Source organism: Protomyctophum bolini, assembly GCF_963924005.1.
Source record: "Protomyctophum bolini genome assembly, chromosome: 1".
Taxonomy (NCBI): domain Eukaryota; kingdom Metazoa; phylum Chordata; class Actinopteri; order Myctophiformes; family Myctophidae; genus Protomyctophum; species Protomyctophum bolini.
In genome coordinates, this window is record NC_137862.1 from 36,345,461 (window position 1) to 36,362,735 (window position 17,275).

At 43.5% G+C, this 17,275-nt stretch overlaps 1 protein-coding gene across 1 annotated transcript in view; it reads right to left on the reverse strand.

Moving 5' to 3' along the window:
* The window catches only part of fam189a1 (family with sequence similarity 189 member A1), a gene marked incomplete at both ends in the record, with an annotated part of 109,112 nt that extends 92,533 nt beyond the window's left edge, over nucleotides 1–16,579 (reverse strand). The window contains one exon of the mRNA XM_080763131.1: nucleotides 16,343–16,579. Within this exon, the coding sequence (XP_080619257.1) occupies nucleotides 16,343–16,579 (237 nt within the window). The remainder of the gene's footprint in view (nucleotides 1–16,342) is intronic.
* Between the last annotated feature and the right edge of the window lie 696 nt (nucleotides 16,580–17,275).

The following is a 17,275-nucleotide window of genomic DNA, read 5'->3' on the forward strand; positions in this document are numbered from 1 at the left end:
GCGTACATCTAGTGTGCGTCTGAGCATAGACATGTTATCGGTATAGGTATGATACAAGAGAACTGCCTGTAACTTGTACGTTTTATTTTTGTAAAAGAGGCAAACTAATATTGTTTATGCTGTTTGCTTTGATGGAATAATTGATTGAACATGTACGCCATAATATGATTTGTTTTGTGTGTGTTCTAAATAAAGTGTTTGTGTTGATTATTGTGTAATGTATTTGTATGTGTAAACGTGAAACATTATCGTCTCTTTTCCCTTCACCTTTATCCTTTTTAGTATAATAGTATTAGTTTACTATAATTAGATTAATACATGATAATCAACACTAACACTTTATTTAGAAGTACACACCCAAATCAAATTATAGTACATCATACACGTGTGTTCAATCAATTATTCAATCAAAGCAAACGGCATAAAGAATATTAGTTTGGCTCTTCTACAAAAATAAAACGTACAAGTTAGTTACAAGGCTGCATTCTGTTGCGCGTGCCAAGCTGTCATTCTCTTGTATTATTTCCCACCACGGAGTAACCTCGCATCTCGGAGGACAGTCAAGACGGACAGTGTCGGTAGGCCAATCAGAGGCAGGCGAGGCGTTACCATGCCTATGCTCAGACACACACTAGATATACGTTTCGGCCCTCAAGCCTTCATCAGCGTTGGATACTACAAACAGGATGTGTCACATTATATAGTCTCCCAAGTTGAGACAACTTCCTCTGTCCCACTTAGACATGCATGACTTCACAGCCACCAGTACCAAAAGTGCAAATATTCAACCATAGACACATAATAATAGGCATCAGAGTCATTGAATGAATATATGTACATAATGACAGAATATAGAGTCCTTTGTCCTTTGTTCTTTTAGCGAGAAAAATCAGGGAAAATCTACCTTGGTCTGGACCTTTCTTTATCCCAGCAACAAACTCTCGCGAGATTTGAGAGGAGTTCGGAAGAGTCTGGGGCTCTGGCCCCATATTTAAGATGAGAATATGTGAATATTATAACGTGAATTCAAATGAATGGACATATTAAAACAGTTTCTTTGCTTTATAATCTAAATAACATGTCACGCGGGCTGCCTGTGTTGGAAATAGTCCCATGATTTGTTATTGAGCCGACAAATAAGCCACTTCCGTGATCCGAAGCACAGCCAAAGAGCAAAGCGGGCTAAGATCGTCCATACCGCCCGTTCACTTTGCATTGGACTCAGTTTCCCAGAATCCCTTGCAATCCGGCGGTTGGTTGATTTCCGGTTACGTCATAAAGTGTCGGCCTCGTCACCAGGTCCGCAACAAAGCGGCTATTTCTTTTAAGTTATTAAAAACATAAACACATAAAACAAATAGGGGGTTTCGTGTATTAAGCAGGGAAAGACAATGGAATAAATGTTGTGTATGGCGGGTTATGCAGTCAAACTTAAGTGAAATAAAATGTGTGCTTAATAATATAACTGTCTTAGACTCTTGGTTGATGGGGGCTGATTTGGGAATTGGGAATCATGACATTTGCCATATAATGCTCTCAATAGTCCTCTACATTACATCGTCAGTGTTGTTGTCAGCCTGGGAGAGGTCGGGGAGGAGCAAGCCATGCCTACGTAGGAGACCATTTGTAGGATTTGTAGTCCATTGGGCCTCTAGTGGCTCCAATGAAGTTCGGGAAGCTATTTTGACGTCTCTCCGTTTGTCCGCTGCTAATCTCACAAACCACTGGAGCAATCAGCGCCAGGTTCCCTGTGCAAACCGCCAGGAGACCAAGGAAGTAGGCGACCTCCACTCCACTTTCACTGGAGCCTCTAACCTGCCAGATCAGATTAGACTTTGGTTAGAATGAGGTTCAGAATGAGGTTCAGAATCAAACACATTTCTGCCTCACTTTCGCACTTGGTCGAAAGAGTCTGTGTACTGTATAATGATAGATGGATCATAATGGGGTGAAATACAAATGATTGGAAATTGATCAGACTTTATAGCCAGCCTCTGAAGAGTTTTTGTTTAGTTTTTGGCCATGTGGAATTCACCTTCACATGTCAGTGGCAACAATGCAGCTTATTCAGTCCCATTGTCACACTAAAAGCCTGATTTGCCCTCGCATTTGCAGTTGCGTGCCAGAGTTGTACAGTGGAAATAGCAGATTTACAAGCTCACAATGCATTGTATCATTGTTACTTTCAGATTCACCTTTGCATTATATTATAGTTTATTGGTGGTGGCTGTGAGGCTGGCAATAGGCAAAACGCATGCAAATTCAGTTAAGTGGCAAATTAAGCAAATGGTGTGCAGCGTGTCTTTATTTAAGCTAAAATAATTATGTTAATGTTGCAAGCAAAGGAACCACTGTTCAAAATGAAATACTCATTCTAATTGGAGGCTGCAATTTATACATTCCTATAGCAAAAGAAATGCATCACACCAGCTCCTACCATACCTTTATCTGTGGCTTAACCCATTCTGACCGGGCACCCATTTTGGTGTTAGCATCATGTTATGCTTTACCTATTGAAAAATAGCAGATCTACAAGCTCATATCGCGCCACCGAGTGGCGCGATACGAGCTTGTAGGTCTGCTATTTTTGAAAAATTCGAAGAACGACTGACATTTTTAGAATCTGATCTCAGGTCAGAATGGGTTCATCAGACCAGTGTGTGTCCAGTGGAAACCTCGTATGAATCTGATCTCAGGTCAGAATGGGTTAATGTAGTCTGCTCATAAATATCCATCATATGGCTATGGAGTCAATCCAAAAATAAATAAATCATACTTTCTGGCACATTATAATATAGGAGAAAGGGATTTTTTTTGCATGGCTGTGTCAGTTAATGGGCTTAGTTTTTCTACTACTGGGAGGGACAGAGCAGCTATAGAAGCAGATAGAGCTCCCTTTGGACTCACACCAACTCAACTCAACTCCAACTTCCTCAGGAGTCATAGAGAATTAAACACTTGAACCCTAGAGAGACTTACTAAATTGAGTATTTGCCATTTATACTTCATCAAGGCATCAAATGAACAAGTTGTACCTTTAATGACTTTAAATCTGGCATGTTTGTTACTACTGTATGTTTTGTTACTCTCTCTCTCTCATTAGCAGGCAACAGCGCCCCTACTGGTACTCTTTATATGATGCTCATAGGTGAATGTCACATACATAGGTGAACATCACATACATAGGTGAACACGGACAAAGCTGTTCCTTGGAGTGGTTGCGCCACTCAAAAATATAATGTGAGTGGGTAAATAACTATGTGAACTGACATTCACTACGCCTACACCTGGATATAGAAAACGTATTCAAAAACAGTGGGTGGAATCCACTCCCAGTGTATTAACAGTTTGACGGCCGCTAATTGTTTAATCCAGGGTTCCACCGTGCGTAATACGACATTCCCGCTATTTGTTTAATGCGTTTAATTCGCTGTTTTAAAAGAATTAAAAAGAAACAGCAGATTTATCCGAGACATGATGACGAGGCCGTCGCGTTATGATGACGAAACCGGAAATCAAGTCATCATCTGGGCTGCTAGGGCTTCTGGGAAATTGAGCTCAATGTAAGTGAATGGGGGGTTTGTTTGGACTACAATGCCTCATAGAGGCGGACCCTGAACCACATTGTAATGGCCGCTGGTGTGGATGATCATAACATGCCGACGGACCATTCTTCGCCGGATTTTCACGGATCAAAAGCCCAAATACTTCAGCGTATGCTCTAAAGCAGGGGTAACCAACCAGGGGTTCGCGATCTACCTGTCGATCGCGGGAACGTTTCCAGTCGATCGCGAAGTGTTAGACCCATTGGAATAATGTCAGTGCCGCTCGTCACATGCAAATTAATTTTGAGCAGAGCGCTGTGGCTCTGAGTTTGAGAATAGACCCCATCGTCCAAGGGTGTGTGTGCGTGTGTGGTGGGAGGGGTGGTATCTTAGCAACACTGAATGACCTGTCCCATTGGTCGTGTGCTCGTATCATGAGCCAATGGCTGCAGCTCTGAGCTTCCCAGACCCAGGTTCACATACTACACTACACAAGCCTAAAGAGAACTGACAGGTCAGCCACAGGGCTGCTACCATATTAGCAGCTGTGAGCGCTCTTCTCTTCTCGTGAAGAAAGCAGGACAGAGTTGTCAAATAAATCCCGCCGTCATTCATACTGTATTTATTCTCCGACCCGACATTAAAATACGGAACAACGTGCGTTCATTACGGGGCTCGTGACAGGCTGCAGACACAGATAGATAGATAGCGCCGCTGCTCCTTCAGTTTTCGTTGTTCGTTGTTATAATATTTTTTATTATTGGGATTTGATCATTGATGCAAATTCTAAACATATGGATGCAGCTGCAGAAGTTGTGTTGCTTAAAGGAATGCATAGTTGCGTTCTCCTCAACTTCTGCGCACTGTGCGTAGCAACAACAAAAATATAAATGAGAAAAATATACTGAATATACCAGTCTGCAATGCAAACTAATAGGCGAGTGCACTCCAGGGCATATGCAAAGGGAAAGAATGACTTCTGTCCGTGACAATAATCAATGCTACAGTTTGAATTCTGTACACATGCACACATAGAGCAAAAAATATGATAAATATGAAAACTTGTTGAAGTACAACGCATGAGTCAAGTAGCTGCTTTTGTATCAAACCCTTTCCTCTTTACTGAGCCTACTGTCATTGAACTGCTGTCCGATAAAATGCAGGATGTGTTTGCATTAACTTCAGATATTTAAATGGAGATTATTGGATTAGTAAGTAATTTAAGCTTTAGTCTTTGTGTGGATGTGTGCACATGCATTGAGCCTGTCAGAAATAGCAAAAAAACAAGTGTTTTTTCTAACACGTTTTAGTGGTAGATCTTGGCTTACAATTGGGAATAAAATGGGCTCTTGGGCTTGAAAAGGTTGGTTACCACTGCTCTAAAGGTAATAAAACAATCTCGGCAGCGTAGAATATTTCATTAAATAGCGGGTAATGGCGCAACGCGTGTTTCGCAGTAGAACTGAAAAAGCCTGAGTGTGACTAAAACAAGAACACTGGGGTCTGACTACTCACTAGCCAACAAACAGCTAGTCAATAATGAGTGATAATAAGAACTTCATCTACTTCCTTTCGTCAGGCTTGAATGAGCAAAGTAATCAGACACAATAGGTACAGACTGTACCTACTGTACCGTTCAGTATAGTAGAGCAGAGGCAGAACAGGGAAGACAAGACAAAGCACGCAACTATATACAAAGGGGGCTAGATATAACTCAAGGGACAAGTGTATAAGCATTGCAAATCTAGAACGGGCGTTCACATTCATAAAACATGAGACCCAACAAAATATTTAGTTTTTTCATTGAAAGGTGTGATTTCATAGCCAGAAATAGGTGGAAAGTTGCACAATTAGTATGCCCATTCCTAGACTAGCATTTACATACGAACCTCTGGCCATGAAGGACAAAGAATACATTCTCAAAGTAAAACGCAAACTGCAGGAATCGAACTGGGCTCTGTTGGAAATGACGCACTGTCACAGGCACTCGTTGGATGGCAATTTTGGTGTAGGTGTGCGAATTAAGCGGACTCTGTGTGCAAGGGGCTTAACACTTCTAAATCCACGGCTGACAGCAGACATTCAGAGACGTGCACTCCAGGGACATAACCAGGCAGTGTGCCCAATCGAGCTAAGTGTGGAGAGAGAGAGAGAGAGAGAGAGAGAGAGACAGAGACAGAGACAGAGACAGAGACAGAGACAGAGACAGAGACAGAGACAGAGACAGAGACAGAGACAGAGACAGAGAGATGGGGGAGTGGGGCCATTAACCAAACTGCAACGTACAGTAGTGGAGGACAGATGATCAGAGCTGGAATGTTAACCTTCAGGGAGTAGGACTTTCATGCTGCACGGAGACAGATGCCTCCTCATCTTCACAGCCTTTTGAGGGCATCACTCACATGTTTCTGCCCTTTTCACTGTAAATCCTCTCCTCCTCTCCTCAGTGATCACGTTTTATGAGTCACAGCAGTGTCCGTACTCTACTAAAACGGTCTGTTGAACTGTGCCAATTTTCAGGCCATATTCTATTTTTCTTCTGGGTTTCAAAAGCAGGTTCAATGCAGATCAAGCTAAATTAATGTGAATTAATTATTGAAAAAAGGTAGAAAAACAAATAAAAAATTGGCTATGAGAAGTGATTTATTTTCAGTGATTTATTCATTTATTGCTATTGTTCTGATTCAAAAACCATGTAGTAATAATATAAAGCAGACTTAAATTGAATGATTTCAATAATGATTTTCAGCAAACATTCATTGAATCCAGTCGATCTGTGAGAGGTTTGGGTTTGTCTCTCATCTAAACCTGTGAGAGGGAGCTTCAGTATGTACTGTACAGATTGAACAGTGACATAAGGCCCTATGTAGACTGGATTCATAAATTGAGTGATATTACATTTTTATGATGTAATTTCCTCATTACGACAGCCAGTTTAAGGCTTGTATGGGTATTTTTTATGAACATTATGTCATCGCAAGTAGTTCAATATGACGACTGATGGCATTTTTCCTGGATGTCCTCCTGAAGAATGGGATGGAGTCATTGAGTACAGATTGGCTGGAAGAGGAAAGCCCCATCATACCATCGCATGCAGCGTCACACGCTGGTTTCGATTATTTTCTTTTTCTTTTTTGTTTTACATTTCTTTTCAAATTAGTTTTTAATGTGGGTTGGTTTACTCGTTTACCTTAGTTTGTATTTTTGTTTAAAGCCTCCATTCTAGTTTAGTTTTTATTAGTATTAGTCTCAGTGGCGTGATTAAAAAAAAACATTAAAAATGTTGAATATTTTCACAATTCTGGGCTTAAAACACAGCTAAATGGTTCATGTATGAAATTCTAACAAACTCATGATAGTTTTGTAAACATATGTCAGACACTATACTACAAGACAATGTAGGTTGATTCCCATGAGGCCAAAGGGAATCCAACCTAAGCAGAATGGATGGAGTGGTCCTAGTCAACACTGTAAAATCATCTGAGAGAGTAAGAAACGGATCCATTTAGAGAATTCAATTAACACACCTTGGAAAGCATGAGTGTCTATTTCAAACAAAGTGTTTTTTGACTGGGGGGTCATATTTTGACAGCAGGAATTGCCTGTCATAATTTGACCCCCCTGTATTAGGATGTATTAGGATGTTGATATTCATTCATCAGCCAACACTCCCCACTGACAGGTAGTACCCCCCCCCCCCCCCCCCCATAGAGGACATATACTGTAGGGTCCTACTCCTCCTCCCAGCCCAACACTTGGACACCTTGGAAAGCATGTGTGTCTATTTCGAATTGCCTGTCATAATTTGACCCCCCAGTATCATGATGTATTAGGATGTATTAAGATGTTGATATTCATTCATCAGCCAACACTCCCCACTACCCGTCGGTGGTAGTGTTTGAAATAGACACTCATGCTTTCCAAGGTGTCAAGAGTTTGTGTGCAGGTGGTTTAAACAAAAGTGACATTTTAAGTTAAGTTTCAAGCATATTTTGATCAGGATAATATCCTGGTACATATCGTGGCACATATTCTATTATAGAGCCGTTAGCCAACCCAGGGCAAAGCCAGGAGGGGAATAAAGAGTACCACCTATGTATACATGCTGCGGCGCGACAGCTTGGCTAACAACACTGCAGAGCTCAAGAACCTGATGTTGGTTAGGAATTTGTGGAGGGCAGCGATCCAGGAATCCCGAGTTGGTGTTGGCTAGACCTCACTCTTGCAGCAACTTACAGAGATTGTGCATTACACAAAAAAGACTAAAACATGTTCACGTTATCCCATCCCTATTCACTACACTATTGGATCTTCGCTACACGCACACGCACACACACACACACACACACACACACACACACACACACACACACACACACACACACACAGTGCACAACACACAACACAGTTGTTAATCACAGTACAATAGGAGCTTCCAGTCAGCAGGCATTTCCATTGATCAGCTCTAGTCGGCAGCAGGGAGGGACAACACGCCGCTTTGTTCCAACAGGAAGTAGTTACAACTCAATAGCAGGGTTAGGATGCCAGCCAAATGCATCAATAAAGCTTTGTCTGTCTGTCAGTGTGTATGTTTGTATGTCTGTCCACATGGGGGACAATATTAGGCCATCACATTCAGCCAGCGTAATGGTAGCCAAAAGCATGTTCCAGTATGCCATGTATAGCTTCTTTGTTTTTATAGCCTGGGTAAATATACACACTATAACAGCAGTAGGCAGAAGGAGGAAGTGGCTGTCACTTCAGAGAGTGGGTGTCACTCTATTCAGTCCAAATAACAGTTGAATCCACATCATAAAGCCTCCCTTTTCCTACTGAGGATTCACTTGAATCCTCAGTATTTTTGAATGAATATGGGTTCACCCAAAATGCAAACACAGGTACAAGGTGTGTGTGTGTGTGTGTGTGTGTGTGTGTGTGTGTGTGTGTGTGTGTGTGTGTGTGTGTGTGTGTGTGTGAAATGTGTAATTCTGTAATTGTGTTTGTTTGGATTGAGTCAATGCACTCTCTCTCCTATAATAAACCATCTAATACTCTCACAACAACAGCAACAATGTGTAGCCTCTGTTCTAACCTGTCTGCTGCTCAGGGGGTTCTCTCTGCCTATGATTTCAGTTCAACCCTACTGGCCTTTGCTATTCAGTAGTCTGTGTGCAGACCTGCTGGCGGCCTGATCCAGGCTTTTTGTTAAGAAATGCAGCATCAAGTATTCTGTCACGCTCAGCCTCACTGTGACACACAGGCATACTAACTACACTTGCACTACAAAGATCTGGAAACAATTACAACAGGAAAATGTCTAGATAGATGCGTATAGCTACAGCCTGCAGACACTGCACAGACCTAAGCCCAACTGTGTGTGTGCATGTGTGTGTGTGTGTGTGTGTGTGTGTGTGTGTGTGTGTGTGTGTGTGTGTGTGTGTGTGTGCATGACATGTGTGCGTGAGCACATGCATGTGTGTAACAACAGCAACAAACTAATGGCGCAAAAGCACGTATCTCTGCCAGGCTGCGTTGCCTAGCCTATGCAAGTCGTGGGTGTGTGTAGTGTGAAACAGCGCATGCTGTTGAATTAGCCGCAATTTGCTGTTGAATGTGCTGTTCAGCGCACGCTGCTGAATGTCAGTACATCATCAATGTACTGACATTGATGATGCTTATTTTGTGTAAATATCAAGCACTGAGCCCCTCTTTCTACCTCCTGGTCCATTCCCACATCAGCACAGTCCATGCATAGGCTACATCTGGTCAATGTGGTCAGCAAACTCACTACATGACACAATTCACATATTTTTAGCACTGCCTTCCACCATTCACCAACCCCACCTCGGGTATGGACACTGATGACACCATTCACCAACCCCACCTCGGGTATGGACACTGATGACACCATTCACCAACCCCACCTCGGGTATGGACACTGATGACACCATTCACCAACCCCACCTCGGGTATGGACACTGATGACACCATTCACCAACCCCACCTCGGGTATGGACACTGATGACACCATTCACCAACCCCACCTCGGGTATGGACACTGATGACACCATTCACCAACCCCACCTCGGGTATGGACACTGATGACACCATTCACCAACCCCACCTCGGGTATGGACACTGATGACACCATTCACCAACCCCACCTCGGGTATGGACACTGATGACACCATTCACCAACCCCACCTCGGGTATGGACACTGATGACACCATTCACCAACCCCACCTCGGGTATGGACACTGATGACACCATTCACCAACCCCACCTCGGGTATGGACACTGATGACACCATTCACCAACCCCACCTCGGGTATGGACACTGATGACACCATTCACCAACCCCACCTCGGGTATGGACACTGATGACACCATTCACCAACCCCACCTCGGGTATGGACACTGATGACACCATTCACCAACCCCACCTCGGGTATGGACACTGATGACACCATTCACCAACCCCACCTCGGGTATGGACACTGATGACACGGAGGAGAGAACACGCCCACAGCGTCCCCAACTGGATTCAAACCCAGGACCTTCTACCTGTGAGGCGACAGCACTACCGACTGTGCCACCGCACCCCCATCACATTACACTACAGTGGGTCTTTATGAAACAAACGCTTTGCAGATTGAAAGAGGATAATTCAAGCTTACCCTACAGCTGCAATGTTGGTGAGTTTAACGTCGTTTAATACAAGCAAGCAGATCTGAAATTTAGATTTGGATCAATGGGCTGTCAATGGAGGGTATTGCAACTCTAGATTCAACTCATTTAAAAAAGAATATTGTTGCAAATTGCGCTCTCTCACACACACACACACACACACTCACTCGCGCACGCACGCACGCACGCACGCACGCACACACACACAGTGTGCTGAAGTGACACTTGCAATGCAGTAGGGAGAGAACACTGCTGCACAACAAGCAGAGAATATAACTTAGTATACGTCTTTCAAACTAAATACAGAAAACTGTTCCACACAACCAGAGGAGTTGAGACTATACAGTTTGACAACAGCATGTAGTGGCATTTCATTGGCTCTGTTCAAACTTACCTTGAGACTTAGGCAGACAAACTTTACTTGATTGAAACACTTCAGCTCAGAATGAACACCTGATTGAATGTGGGGGTGAGTGAGTTAGCTGGCAGCCAATGAGAGTGAAGGGAGTTGACATGGAGAGAGACAGCTGATTTAAAGGAACAGAATGAATTACTGAGTAACTGATAGAGAATGAAGGGGAGATTATATAATAAACCTTCTGCCTTCCATGTCTCAATGAACTATCGCTGCGCTGGATTTGTAGTTTGCAGATTTACTAATCGAAAAACTTGAACAAAAAACAACTCTGGCATTCTCTGGCTCTGAAAAATCACACCCATGTGAAGTGAGTGGTGCAACTCCGTGTGGAGGTCCCCAGGGGGTCCCCGGGAACTTCCAGACCCACAGGAACTAGCCTAGGGTACTGGCCCGGTTCCGGCGAGCCTCCCCGCGTCTGAAACGGTCGAGAAATGACAGTTACCATGTGGGGGTCCCCGGGGTCCCCGGGAACATCAAGAACCCCAGGAACACGCCCAAGGGCTGGGCCGGTTCCGGCGAGCCGCCCGTGTCCGAAACGGTTGAGAAATTACAGTTACCGTGTGGGGGTCCCCAGGGGGTCCCTCTACTGTACTGTACTGTACTGTACTGTACTGTCACTGTACTGTCACACCCAAAATCATCATATACTGTATACAGTTAATAACCCAATAAAGGGGTTCCCATCTTGAAAAAGGGATTCCCGGTCAATGGGATAAAGTACCAAAACGAAATAATGACAAATAATAATACTAGAAATGATTGTTCCTGAAGAAACAAACTGGGGTCGCTGCAAGCCAAAAACCGAGCGGGATGGAACTGGGACCCTTCTGTATTGGGAGCGGGAGCATGGGGCGCCCGCGGCGGGGCCCAGGGCAAATATATTTAAATATCTGCAGGCGGGAACAGGCAGTCAAGATAAAAACCAGTGGGCAATTATACAGAGCTTATACTTAGCAAGATATGGATATGTTGGAGGAGACCGTAATTTGCTGGACAACGCACCGTACGTGGAGTTTTAAAAGTTAAATATCTAATAAACGACACAATATTTGTCCTAGAGTCCTCAAGTCTCTGTGTCTAATTAAGAGCCTCCTCTGGAGGAGAGGAGAAAATTCTCAGGTTCCGTTTTACAGAAATAATGTACCCGGATACAGTACTCATTCAGTCATTTTCATTTTCGCAACTGTTCAGTTCAACACAAATACAGAGAGAGAGAGAGAGAGAGAGAGAGAGAGAGAGAGAGAGAGAGAGAGATGGGGGATGGGTGAGTGATTGTGTGTGTGACTGTGCGACTGCGCATGCATGCACGTGTGTACGGCATGCATTGCTTTGCCACTTTGCTTGGATCGGTGCCGCCGTTTAATTCATGAAGATGGAAGGTGGAGGATGATTTGTACTGCATGTCAGTGGCTGACAGCCTCCGTGGCCCTCTGGCACCGAGAGCCTCCAACCCTCATTTATTTACTGAGCCCTGGCCAGCGGCATGACTCACACCCATAGCTCCCAGCCCACAGAGCCTCGCAGCCAAACACATGCTGTTCTTCCTCCCTGCATGTGGATACGTTCCTCTATGCCGACTTTACTCTCCCTGAGGCCCTGCTACCATATGGATGTGTTTGTACCTGTGAAGTGTTTTTGTTTGTTTTTTTGTTTGGGGGGGGGGGGGGGGCGGAGGGTTGCACTGTATGTCTATCATGCACATGCTGTATACCTGCCGCAATGTGGACCTACCAATGTGCTACCACTTTTGCACCTAATGTACACGTGTATTAGTGTATCTTCTGGTCTTATGCTATGTGAATTATGCACAGTAGATATCCTTATTTTTATTTACTGTATTTTTTAAAACATGCTTATTTAAAAAAAAAATGTCTTCTTCTCCCTTACGGGCAAACAACAAAAATGATAGAGCTTACGCAAAAACAAATTTCACACACTTCTTTAGACCATTTTGAAAACACCATTTAGTTTTAGTTGTATTTAGTCATCTGAAATTGTTTAGTCTTAGTTGACTAAATATCAAAAACCTTATTATTTTAGTCTTAGTCAACAAAATGAACACTACTTAGACCTGTAAACAAGTGATTTGACAGTAGATTATAAATTGGGGTGTACGAAATACAACCGCCCCCTGCAGGCTAGCTGCCAGCCCCAAGATTTGGCTCACAACGTGTCACAATGCGATGTGTTGTGGCAGGTACCGTATGTGCATGATTGTAAATTGGTTCTTGTGAAATACAGTAGCTGTTGTATATAAATATCGGTTTAAAGTGGATAAATAGATTTTTTTTATGGTTTAATAACTAATTTAGCTGGGCACCCCCCTCTCCCACTTGGACACTTTCCAGCCAGGCTCATTCAATCCAATGAAAATATCATGGATTTTACACATTAAATACTGGTTCCTTTTTGGAACCAGACCTTCAAAATCTCTTCCAAATCCGGCCTGCCATATGCACTGGAAAAATATGTGCATGACATTTATTTTTTTAAACAATTTTTATAGGAAAACTATTGGTGGAGAGGTTTGTCCAACCCATGTTATGCTTAGCTGTGATTGGACCATAGCAGTTTTGGGAGGGGCTTTGCTATAGGTCAATTGGTCCTCACTAATGTTCATGATAAAATACCACCATTTCTTTCCTACTCGATCTGTGTCTCATAGGAGGGCTGTGGGCAGTTCAAAAACCTGTCGCCAGTGACATCATCGTTAGGCATATTTTTGAGGGGCGCTAGCCCCTCCTATGTCCAGCTTTGTGTGTACCACATAGTGATGATTGGATTGGCTGAGCACGGAATGTGATGTGATTGATGTATGACGATAAGTCCCTCACATCACAAGTGAGGGGCAAGTGTGATTTTTATTATCGCGAGAACGACGGCTTCGATTTTCGCATTGCAACTTTTCAGGAATAGAAAGCCTGCAATTTCTACTGGTGGATGGGTTTCTGAACTGCCCACAGCCCTCCTACGAGACACACAGACTGAGTAGAGTAGAACATTATGATTATTAGTGAAGACCAATTATGGCGCTATATACTACTTTACTTTAACTGCTTTGCACTGAAGATTTGGGTCGACCTTACAGAGTTAAGATGTTGTAGATGCGAATTGTTGATGTGAATTGCAGATGTCATTGTGTCCCACTGTCCCTCTGTCTTTTCTATCTCTCCTATATAATATTTTCCAGTGTTGTTTTTTCCCTACTTCCCCCTGTGAAGCAGACTGTGCGTGGAGTGTTATAATCAATTCAGCAGACTCGTCATTTGTCACCACAGCATGTGATTGCAGCAAGCTCGCCAAGCTGAAGAATTACTGCCGAGGTGTGGAGTACAGCTAGGCCCATCGGTCAGTGTACAGTACATGTCTGTGTGGCATCATATGTGAAGAACAAAGCTGGGACGTATGTTTGTTTAGGCCAGTGGTTCTCAAAGGTTTTTGTGTCAAGGAACCCTAAACTGATGTGTATTTGGCTGTGGACCCCCCACCTTAAAATGTTTTGTGCCAGGGAACTCCAGAAGCAAAGTTTTGAATAAAAAAAATGTTCGATTATAGAATGTTTTCAAACAACTGTAGTGCAGTAAAAAGTTTAAAAAGTAAAATTTTACCTCTGAGAGGAGTAGAAGTGAAAAATGTAAATACTCGAGCATTTACTCAAGCGTTTGCTTGAGTTCTGTGGTCATTGGTGTGGACTGTATGCTGTGCATGATATGTGTGGGAGGCTTAGAGGCCAGGAAGGTTTGAGATGTGACTTCTCCCGCTTGGAAGGAAACAAACATTATGCTCTCTATCCTAGGGCTCACCAGAAGCACCCACGACCTAGCTCATCAAAGAGAGGTCTATATAATATTCAAACAGCTGGCACGTTGTACTATAAACAACCAGAGCACGCACACGTGTGTGTGCGTGGGCCGACAGAGAGAGCAAAAGGACAGCAGTGTGGATTATCAATACATAAAAGCTCCAATGGACAGTACAGCATTACAACTACAGCATATTGTCGCTGTCGGGCTCCTTTTAGCTCCATATTTAAGCTTTTTTTATTTATTAAACAAGTGTCATACAAGTGTCATACTCGATCTACATGCTCACGTTGTGAGCATGTAGATCGGCTATTTATAGTTTTTAAAATAATAATAAACGGTATTGGACATACAAGGTTTCCACAGCAACGATATTATCAATAAACAAAACCTCAGCAATGTGCAAACACAACATTACGTGCAGAATAATGGATGGGTTCCTTATAGTGAGCTGGGAATATTTCATGAATCTATATCTGGTAAATAATTTAAAATATCTATCAAAAAGGCTGTATCTACATCTTAAGTTAGCCTTAGTTGTAGCTCAAAGATGTGTTGACCTTATAGATGTTTAGCGACTACTCATATATGAAACACACACACACACACACACACACACACACACACACACACACACACACACACACACACACACACACACACACACACACAGCCTGTAATATGTATGCCAAAATACCCCCCATCACCCCTGCTCTCTGTCCTAGAGCCTCTATAATTAATGAAGCGGCCCTGCTCTCTATGCACTGACTGGGTCTCTGGCAAGATGCAGTCATCAATATTTACAACTAACATGAAATGTTCAAGTCAAGAAAAAACGAAACATTGTCCACATGTGATCATGCTGCGCTGCTTGCAATCCTTGCATACTGCCTATTTGCCTAATAATTGTGAAAATCCACAACAGCCAGTAAATGGTGCATTTATATAGCGCCTTTACATAGATTGTGCATTACATTCACCCATTCACACACACATTCATACACCGATTGCGGCGGAAGCCATGCAAGGTACCAACCAGCACATCGGGAGCAATTTGGGGTTCAGTGTCTTGCTCATGGACACTTCGACATGTAGACAGGAGGAGCCGGGATTCGAACCGCTGACCCATGGATCATTGGACGACCTATACCTCTTGAGCCACAGTCGCCCCAAATATAGCTATAGCCAACTAGAGTAGCCTATAGGCTATCACATGATCTCCCTTAGTTCCAACAATGGTTAAGCACATGTAATTGCAATAGGCCTGCCGCCTGCCCTACAGTAAGAGCAAGTAGGCCTACACCGTCCTGAAGCACGTTTCCTTTTTTTCGTGTGCTCAGGTGTGATGTAGCATATAATAGAGCAGTGGTTCTCAAACATTTCCTGGACCATGCCAGGACCCCCAGCCCCAAGATGTTATGCCAGGGAACCTCCAAAAGAGATAGTGTTATATGTTATATAACTATATATACACATACAAATATATATATATATATATATATATATATATATATATATATATATATATATCCTACAAAAAATGTTTTGTGTTGTGAGCTGGTAGAAAAGATGTTCAAATAGCCGAATTAGGTAATTAAAGATGCCAAGCTATAGACAACACATTATACTGCATCTCCCTCGGGACCCCTGGGGGTCTCCGCACCCCACTTTGAGAACCACCGCATATAGGGTAGGCTAAACAAATCCTAGTGTAGTGTATAGCCTGCAATGGGACCCGTACAAATGTGTGTACCGATCTGCCCTGGCTCATACAAATACGCCATGGGTCCATGTGGTCATATAGATAATTAAATAAACGAGTGCAAGTGTAACAACAAACCACTGAATCGTGTAACCGGACACATAATAGTATAGTAGCTCTACTCACTGAGAATCCTGCCCAGAAGGGGCACGAGTGGCGGACCCTGGGCGACGTGGTGAGAGCCAGCGCTGCGAAGCTGACGGCCAGGATGAGACTTCCCAGCACCATCTGAGAGACCCCGAGGGCCAGCATGATCCGCGTCCTGGTCCTGAACTCCCGCAGTCTGGACAAGCTGCGGGACAGAGACGCGGGGCTCAGAGACCCGGTGGCTCCACCACTGCGGGGCAACGCGTTCAGCGGCATTGTTGTCACTCCAAATGACAAGGATGAATGGCGGCCGAAAGCAAATAATGAGACTAGAGTCACGTTATGCTGCTGTTATTGTAAGGCTATGTTGTCCAGAACCATATATTCGCCCACAGAGAGATGTATGCTGTTGCCTGCTGCGCGCGCGCCTAAGCTATTTTATAATTTAGGACACTGTCTGATGATAAGATTGTCCAGTTGGAGGGTCTCCATCATCAGTTTAGGTTAAACAATTTGATTTACAGACCACCAGTGCACCACTTCAATTTGAGATGTAAATTGTGATCGCTGGGTCCCTTTTTGCACGGCAGCGGTGAGGAGAGGTGAGAGAAAGTGAACCAGGTGACAATGTTCCCCCTCTGCGGCTCTGCCTCTCAACAAATCTTTTTTTTTAAAGCTAAAATTCTAAGTCGAAAATAAACACTAAGATGTTTTTCGAGGAAAATCTTCGGGGAAAACGGCGCATTCCTTCCAGTCACGGTGGAAAACGCATCATTGTGCTGTCATCCAACGATGCACCATTGTTATGCTTGTGCCTAGCTGCAGGCTGGAGATGGATGGTAGCTGCTTGTGGGTTATGCTGCGGGACGCGTGGTGGTGGAGGAGGCTCCTTCCTTCCTTCCTACATGAAGTAGCTGCTGCTTCTTACTGCTCGAACATGATGAGTCAAAACAATCGTCCAAATGTCTGAAA